The sequence below is a fragment of the Dermacentor albipictus genome, chromosome 1 (genome assembly GCF_038994185.2).
Source record: "Dermacentor albipictus isolate Rhodes 1998 colony chromosome 1, USDA_Dalb.pri_finalv2, whole genome shotgun sequence".
In the NCBI taxonomy this organism is placed as follows: Eukaryota; Metazoa; Arthropoda; class Arachnida; order Ixodida; family Ixodidae; genus Dermacentor; species Dermacentor albipictus.
Window position 1 is genome coordinate 454,598,676 of NC_091821.1, and position 9,250 is coordinate 454,607,925.

The following is a 9,250-nucleotide window of genomic DNA, read 5'->3' on the forward strand; positions in this document are numbered from 1 at the left end:
CGACAAACCAAACTCCCGCTTCGTGGACGCGGCAAGATACCCAGGCAGGCAGAAAAGAACGGTAGCTGCTGTCACTGACTACATGGGCAGAGAAATTATCAGCGCCTCCACTCACAACACCACTATCGTGGAAGCAGAAGAAATCGCAATAGCCCTTGCTATCAAAGCAACGGAATCAAACCAACAACAAATAACCATCCTATCAGACTCTCAAGCGGCATGCAGAAGCTACCTCAGGGGACGAGTATGCACCGCAGCCTATAGGATTATACAAGATATAAAACCCCGAGCCAGATTTCACCTTTTATGGATACGCGGTCATGAGGGAATCAGGGGAAACGAAGAGGCTGACAGAGTAGCCCGTGCGATTGCTACGCCCCACGGGTGCTCACAGGAAGCCTCTGACGACCCGATCCCGATTGACCAGAACTACTCTGCAATTTTAAACTATCACCGAGGAAATAGAATGAAGCTACCACCCCCAGATAAGAATCTCACTAAGGAAGAACAGGTTATACGGAGAAAGCTGCAAACCTATACATATAACAACCTGCACATTCTCCATAAAATTCATCCGGAAAGATATACGGACACATGCCCATGGTGCGGAGCCACGCCAACCTTAGACCACATCTCATGGGCATGCACGGCATATCCACAAAAGACAAAGAAAGAAATTACGGAGCATACACAATGGGAGGCGGCGCTGTCCAGCTCACAGGAAGAGGTCCAAAGGGCCATCATCCGACAAGCAAGACGGCGCGCGGAAGCCAGTGGGGCCTTTGTCTAGGGGCTCCACCCATTGAGCGTTTCATTCTACAATAAAGTTGTTCTTCTTCTTAGGGGACCTGCTCTGGGACGGAGTAGGGTGTTTTCCAATTCTGTCAAGCGGGTGTTGTGATATTGAGCCAGAGTCGCGACCATGTCTTGAAACACTGCGCGTGTCGTCCATGTTTTCCTGTCGCTGTTGTTCTCTTGCCACAAAGGTTTGCTCAATTCTTGGCAGTAGTAGCGTTTCTAGTTTCGCAGTAAGGAGGTTGTCCATTGCGCTTTCGAGAGCCTTTGCAATGGAGGCGTCGAGCAATGTGGCAAGCTTACAGTCTATTGCTTCGTTCAGATTGCGTTCTATCCGCTGTTGCAGCTCAGTGAGGGCCTCGCAGTTGACATTTCCTTCTGAAGTGTATGCTGTATGCTGTATTCTGAGGTCGAAGAAGCGAAACTCGATGGACGTTTTTGTTGTGTTCAGTCGGTTCTTGTTGACGGGCACAGGTTCGCCCAAAATAAATTAGTTCTCATACAAACGGCCGTCGTAACTGTTGGTTACAATATTGCGGTGCCCTTTTACACCGCATTCTCTGCGAACCATGCCCCGGTTTAAAAAAGTATGTATTCCTGCACAACGAAGGCAAAACAGCAAGGCAATTGCACTCTACCTCACCAATCGATGCGCACTCTACAGCTTTTCGTTTTTATTCTATGTGAAAAGCAAACAGTTAATGACTTCAGTTGGGCAAGCTAGGCTTCTGCTACATTACGTTAGCATAAAATCAACACGTTACTTAAGACGAGGTTATTTTTATCGTCCTTGCACGGTTACCCGCACGACAGCGATGCAACAAAGTTGTAATTATTTGAGGGGCTAAAATTATTAGGCAGTTTTACTTCAGCTAATAGCGGCGACTGTTCTATATCAAGCCGGTAACACCACAATGATGAGGGAAAGGAAATTGTAACAGCCGCTTCAGAACTCAGTGTTATGAGACTGCCATGTCACAAATGATATCCACACAGTGCCACATTTTAGCTTCCCTATTGTAGCAGATAAAGCACAAAAGCGCACGACTTAATTGGGAGGCGAAATTAGTTCACCGTTGTGGCATCGAACCATCACATTAAAAGAACATCTCTGGTTGCGTAACCAATAAGCGAGATTCATGCGATTATCGGAGTTATCATAATGCAGTCATCGTAATATAAAATGCTTGATGTGAGTGATATGAGCACACGCTAACAAGTCTTTCTATTGCTGAGTGATGATCACGCTAGTCCATTTATGTTTTCTAGTATCTGAGTGATCAACGCACCGAGACGAGTCACTAACGTGTATTAATTTATTTAATTAAGTCTAAATAATTTATTTAAAGCCAGGTAAAATGCTTTGTCATGTTCTCGAAACACGAATCAATAATCGAATTGCCATGATTGCGGCGACCGGAAGGCGAGAGAATCACACATCGTGCGCTCGACACGGGCGCCTCGTTACAGCGCAAAGCTATGACGACAGCTCAACGTTAAATGTTTTTGCCTGCCTGCCTGCCGTTAAAAGCTATGACCACAGCTCAACGTTAAACGCTTTTGTAGTCAGCTAGAAAATGTAGACCTTCGTTTATGACTGCTACAGCCACGGAAAAAGCCGCCTTTAAAGCTATTCGCGCTTGTGCATCCTGTGCTCACGACTGCAACATAACCGTTTGTTTTAGTTGTGCGGCTGCGCTGGCCGGCGGGTTTGGCGTCCGACGGTGCGACCAGCACTGTACGCTCAAAGCCTTCGCCGGCCTGCAAAGAGACCGTGCCCGTGCAGGCGTGGGATTTCGACACCCCTACGGCTCACCTCTTGCTGCACCGCTTGTCGCGATGGAAGCTCGAAACGCCCATAGAGTAGAATTGCGTGTGATTTGAAAATACACCTCTAATAGCAGAGCACTAAAAACAAATTTCTCAGCTTTGAAAGAGTTACGTTATTCTTGCTTTTAGCGGATATGGAATCGCCCTTTTTCTTTCGCAGGAAGGTGTTCCTCGTCACCCAGATGGCACCAAGTCCCACGAACTGCCGATCAACAGCCATGTTTTAAACGTATGGGCTTATGTGAAAGGTCCGCTATACCAAGTGTATTTACCTTGCATCGACACCCAAGAGCGAAAGCTATAGACCGATGTACACTCATATTTACTTTGAAGGGTCTAAATCACGGAGCAGTGCGCAAGCAGCGCTTGGCCGCCCCACTCGTAGCGGGTATGTTGGGCCGACACTCCACGGCCATTCGCATTTCGAGGGAAGCTCGATCGGCAGCCTCGGAAGTAACTCAAGAAAAGGACAGACGAGACTTCAGACATCGGTATAAAAGCGTTTTTTTACGTTTCTTTTATGTACATGTGGTGCCTAAAAACTACCGCGACAGCCGATGAATTGGCATGGCCGTCTAGGCGCTGTCGTATCCGAGTTAGAGCGTGTTTGGCGTAGAGGCCTCTTCAAGCTTCTCTTCGGTGCTGACGAGCTCCGTGGCGGTGGTTGCAGGTTCCTCCGGTGCAGCTGTGGTGGGCACCGTGGCGTTGGAGACCGTGTTGCGCCCCCAGTAGGGATCGCTGTTGAACCACCACCAAGCACCGCAAATGAGATATGCCAGCATGTAGATAGACGCCGCGAACGGCGTTGGCGGTTAGTCGCGGGCAGATGTGAAAGTGCATGCGGCTGAACTAGCTGTTGGTACAAACGAACCCGAATAACAGGACCTACTTACACAGCTGGTACTGCGATATTAGAGTTATAAGATCGGCGATTACACAATAAAGACATACATTCAAATACATATTAAAAATTACGCATGAACGGAAGTGAAATCCATGGAAAGCATGTTAGTAATATAGAATGAGTGCCATTACCGAAATGTAGTGTAGCCGAGGACATGCCAGTTCGGTATTCGTTGCCTACTATGAGGGTGCGATACAGCGAGAAAATGTGCAAATTATACTCAGTGTCGTGAAGATTACGCATATTTTGAACTATGCTGGAGGTGCTTGAATTATAGAGGGTAGGCCGGGCCTTCGTCAGGTGTTGCGAAGAAACTTTAGCCCAACCATTCTCAAGTACAAGGGACTGAAATGGAAATGTTTTTGAAAAAGACAGCGCCAGAAAGAAAAAACCTGCTTGTGGTACACGCAGGGCAGAACATGCAGTAAGAGGCTCCCACATCAGAACCATGTAGATGCAGACTGAAAGCTATGCCCCGTCGTCGCGAGACGCGCCCACACCGAATGCTACCGCTGCCATGCCAGCGAGCGTGCTCAAATGCGGTTGAAACAGCCACAGCTCAGCCATGCAAGAGGGAAGGGAAGCATTACTAGTAATCGAACGGGCAGGTTCCCAGGTACTCGTCGCAGCACACGGCGTTCACGCATTGGCCCGAACAGCAGTCCAGGGGGCCGAGACACTGCAAACAGAAGGATGTCCATCAGCTGAGGGTTAATTATACAGGGCGTCCAATATCCACCGTGTAAAAAAAGAACGTAACAGTTTTGCGGAGACCCGCAAGGTGGAGAGAATTCATTACAGGAAAATGAGACATCCACCCAAGTGTACGTAGCAATTGCTACAGAGGGAACCCATACGGCTGCCTCGAAAGAAACATGCACATACTTTCATACTAGGTATTAAAATAAAAAAGGCATTAAAAGAATGCATGTTCCATTGAGCGGTTCTTATCTCTTTGAAGAGAAGGCCCACGAAAACTACGAAAGGAAAGCTGATCCTGTATCACCCTCGCACGTCACAGCAGCGGCGGGCTCAAACATCCGGTAAGGAAACTAAACGTACTCGCGTGCCTAACCGGGCAGGTGCACAGCTTTGACAGGGCGGTTATCTTGGCTCGGCCACGAAATCCCTGCTAGCGGCGAGCCTCGCGTCAGAGCAAACGAGCGTTTATTATAGCTGTGCAAGCCGTTTGCGAAAGTAGAATTACGAAAAATTGCAGCGCAAGTTGTCCATTTGCTGTGCCAGGCCAACCCAAGCACTGGCATGAATGTACGAGTGCCCGCAAATAAATTTGGCTTGTACGCGGGACCGAAATATTCCATTACAAGAATGACATTAAACGCCGCGTGCTCTAGAGTGACAGTTGCGCGGAGCAAAAGCGGGAAACCGGGTCAGGCGCAGTAAACGCTCGTTCACGCAGACAGTCTGTGTGAAGGGAGGCGCGTAATCGAAATCGGTGGCGGCAAATTCGGCCCAAAGGCTCCGTACGAGCCAATCGGTTTTGGATGAATTCTTGCCGCCGCTACCGCCGGAATACCTCGCCATGGACCAGCCGGCTATTAAGCGAGCCAGGCACCGAGAGAGGAACTCGAGAATGCACACAGACTGGTGTGGCGGCCGGGACACGCAGGCCTGGAGGGGAACAAGAGGGCTGAGGCTCTAGCTCGAGAGCCCACGAACCGAGCAACCATCGCCCTCCCATTCACAACCCGCGACTTCGCAGGAAGCCGTCGCAAGAAGTATAACGATCCGGCACGTATGACACCACGAGGTATTCTTGCTCACCGGTGCGGCAAAGATACGGCGCCCCCCCCCCCCCCCTTATCTTTGGAAAGGGAAGACGCAATAGATCTCCGCCGGGTTCGAACGGGGTCTACTCAAATTTATGAACAGTAAGCAATATTTTCCTAACATTGTATAGGCATGCCCGTCTGGTGTAGGGACTCGCCACCGTCTTTGTAGATCCTATGGGGAGGCAAAAAGAGACCGCCAAGTCTAAATGCCTACTTAGGTATAATCTAACTAAGAAAGTGGATGAATGGGGCGCACAACTCGCCAGCTCAGACCTGAAAGTGCAGAAGGCTCTTCTGGGTGACCGATCGGCTGGCGGCAAAAGCCAGTGGAGCACTGGACTTGGCGCCCCGCCCATCAAGCTCTTAATCCCCTATCCCCCTTACCCCAATTCAATTCAGTAATGTTGTTCTCTCTCCCATTTGCCAAAGGCGCGGACCGTATCCGAGCTCCGTATGTCGCAATAGTCTCCAGACGGTATGGATGACCGCGACAGCGGGGGTGCTAACGGAGGGGCAGAAATTACCAGGTTCTGTACGAGAGCGCCGCACGAAGCACAAGAAACGTACGTCGTGGAAGCCTATGGTCACGCGAAAACTAAACGCGCGCAAACTCTACGCAAGCGGGAAAGTACATAAAAAATTTAAAAGGCAATACAACGTGCAGGTGCGTAAATTGGTGCGCTCTCGACAAGTGACGCTAAGATATCGCGCGCTCTGTTTCCACGGTATTTCAAGAGCTGATTGGTCGTATATAGGCAGGTTTTCGCAAAGAATGCTCTTGAGAGTGCGTAAACAACCACTATCGTAACACGCAACCGGTTCGAAAGGCTAAAAGTAATGACACGCTTCGGTAATGAGGTGTTAGTGTTGAACGTACTGTGCAGGGTGGCTTTAGAACGTCATTGGCATATGTTTAAAGACGTAACGGCGCTTAATTTAATCTCTTGCAGCCCGGACGGCACCCCTTGAATATAGGAATGCGCAATTGTAGGCCCGCGAAACGTACCACGTCTCCGTTGGGCGAGCAGAACTGCCTGGCTGCGGCTTCAGCTGCAAGCGGGGCCGCCACGAGGAGCACGGCGGCAAAGGCGGCCGCAAGTATCAGCAGACGGGTCACAGCAACTGTGGGCTGCATGGCTCTGGAGGAGCAAACAAAACGAAGTGTTAAACTGGGAAGGACAGCGCAGGCACGACTCGGCCATCATCACGTGTGATAATGAAGCGTGAGCTGTGGCCAGAGACACTTAATAGGAGAAAAGAAAGAAAAGCAGGATTATGCAGTACGATGGAGTACGTAGCAGACGATGATGAAGACAAAACACAGCGTGGAAGCGCATTTGTAAACACTCGGATCGGAAGCTGAGCCGGGCGTGGGTGAGGGACGAATAAGGAAATGTAAACGAGTGCAAATGCAATTGAATTTCCTTTCGGGCGAAGTTACTGCACCACGTTGCCTGGGAATTCGAGTGGTAAAGCTTGGTTGGCAGTTACCGTGCACGCCTCAATGAACGGCTGTGTCCTTTAAAAAAAACTGAAGAAAATTAACATTTCGCTGTGCCCAGCCTCACCTATGCGCACGACGTTGTTGAAACTTGACGGCGAAGTGAGATGGTAAACATACCAATATTTACACGAATGATCTGGTCATTTACATCGACCAGAGGCATACCTTAGCTCACGCACTGTCAGCTGATTGCGATAATGCAGCTTGTAAACGCGTGCACCCTTAGCGAGAGCTCACGCTTGAATTTCGCCATCCAATGACGTTACTGGCCCCGTGACATTTGAGCGTCATGTTATCGTGCATTTACCGCCGACGCTAGGGGAGCGCCGCTGTCGCTCGATGGAAAACTCGCGTCTTATCCCCCCGTGGCTTGCTACAATCACGACACGCGCTGAAGAACGACGTATGGATGACTGCTTCCTGTGTCGCGCTTACGACACCCGCAAAGTGGTGAAGCAACTTGGCTTAGCCGATGCTTTGAACACCAAAGACCTCGCAGGCTTGAAGTTCACTGGGCTCCTGCGATGAATTTGTAACATGTAAAATACAGGCTACTTGAAAAACGATTGAAATTGACCGAGCTTAAAGCAAACGCGGGGCAAGATCATTTGTCCGGTTCAGTGCAACTACGGACAGTTGAGGTGTTTCTATTGTTAGCAAAGGGGCACAGAAAAACCACACAGACAAGATGCGTAAAGCGTCACGCGAACACAACTATCGTTTAACTGGTTGTGTCAGTGTGCAGTAACGGGGAATGCTATGCATCTAAAGTTATCGCACTTGCGATGTGTAAGCACGGCTTTGGAATTTTCGGGTGAAGAATGTGCACTAAATGTCTAGCTGTGTAATATCTGGAGCGTGAAGAATATTGATCCTTGACGAACAAAAGCATGCATCGTATGCGGAAACTACCCAAAGGTGAGCTATATCGCGTGTATGCGCGCTGTTAAAAGCAGTAAAATGACAGCACATTTTTCTAATGAGACGCGATAAAACACAGGAAGTCACTCCAAGATTTCTTTGGTCATGTCTATAAAAGGCTCGATTATGCGAGCAGTTCCGCGCGCATAGGGCCCTACAAGTTTGGTAGCAAGGGGACAGGAGAGCAGCAGAATAGGCACCAATGGCAACCTCATTGGCGGGAATTCTCTGCTTGGTCCTACAGCATTGGTTAACGTGCACATTTGCTCGTTGCGAAATTGCAGAAACCTGCCATGTATATATTCACAGAAAGCCAGGTATATGTCACAGAACGTTCCACGACCATTCCGGCAGTCTGCACAGCTCATAGAACGTGATAATGTAGAGCGGTCTAAACGTACTTCGGTTTCGCATAGTATTAACACGTTAGTACGGTAATTATCTTGCTTGTATCGTCCTCTACACTTCTGTCTAGAGCAGCGAGTAGGCGCGAAGTCAGGAAGTCGATGTGTGTGTGTGTGTGTGTGTGTGCGTTCCTGGCTACAGATCAAGAGACAATGCTCGAGAACCGTGGAAGGAACGGGGGCGACTGAGCAGCACAATGTATTGCGTTAACTGGAATCTAGCGGCCGCAGAAGTAGTACTCTTGAGGTGCTCTACAGCCGCATGCTTTGCACAGAAGTATGGATGGCCCTATCTGCTCCACTTTGTCTGCCCGAAAGGTTTATGGACCAGTAATGTGTCACGGATAAATATGTTCAAATGAGGTGCTATAAAAACACGAGGCTGCGCTGGTTGGTAGGGATTACTCAAAGGGCAGGCATGCAAAATGGCACAGCTATAGGAACAGAAAAAGGGGCATTTGTCTGTTCGTACCTATACTAGCGTCCATCGTGTTTGTACTACGCCTGCCTTTTGAGTAACACGAATACCGTACATGAATACTTCAGCCATCTGCAGATGAAAACTTATTTCTAACGTTGATACTGCGAGCCGAACGTTTACCACTCCAGGAGCTACACGGTCGCGTCTTCTTAAACTTACGTTTCTTGAGGTGGCGAAGTCCGGTAGACGAAAAAGGAATTCGGGCGTGTAGATCCGAGAGGCGTCCTTCTGTTGCTGTAGCTGTGAGTGTAGCCGTGCCTTTCAACGAAGTGGCGCGGCAGGGTTTTCGGCTCGCATTTATATCCGCGGCGAATGGAAGGAGAGATGGCTTTCTTTTTTTTGGGGGGGGGGGGGGGGGCACGCTTTTGGGGGCAAAGCCGATCGGGGCATTGAGCTGGCCCGCGTCACCCGGCTTCTGCGGCATGCGCTTGATAAGCGTTCCTCGACTATTCACGGTCAGCGTCCTTGATAGGAGGGACGCGCTTTCCAATTGCTCATCGTAAAAGAGAGGGTGGGGGGGAGGGCGTATCTATGTTCAAGGCTAATAATGTAGTTTTATTCGTATAAGCCACCTAAACGAAAAAGAGGGGGGGGGGTGCTATCATCTTCGAGTGAAAC

At 49.4% G+C, this 9,250-nt stretch overlaps 1 protein-coding gene across 1 annotated transcript; it reads right to left on the bottom strand.

The window, feature by feature from the left end:
* Nucleotides 1-3,113: 3,113 nt before the first annotated feature.
* LOC139054778 (uncharacterized) lies at nucleotides 3,114-8,951 on the bottom strand. The gene is made up of 4 exons (XM_070532375.1): nucleotides 8,792-8,951; nucleotides 6,329-6,461; nucleotides 4,120-4,208; nucleotides 3,114-3,363 (listed from the first exon to the last, which is right to left on the bottom strand). The coding sequence occupies exons 2-4, from the start codon at nucleotides 6,455-6,457 to the stop codon at nucleotides 3,222-3,224; spliced, it is 360 nt and encodes a 119-aa protein (XP_070388476.1). The 5' UTR covers nucleotides 6,458-6,461; nucleotides 8,792-8,951; the 3' UTR covers nucleotides 3,114-3,221.
* Nucleotides 8,952-9,250: the final 299 nt, after the last annotated feature.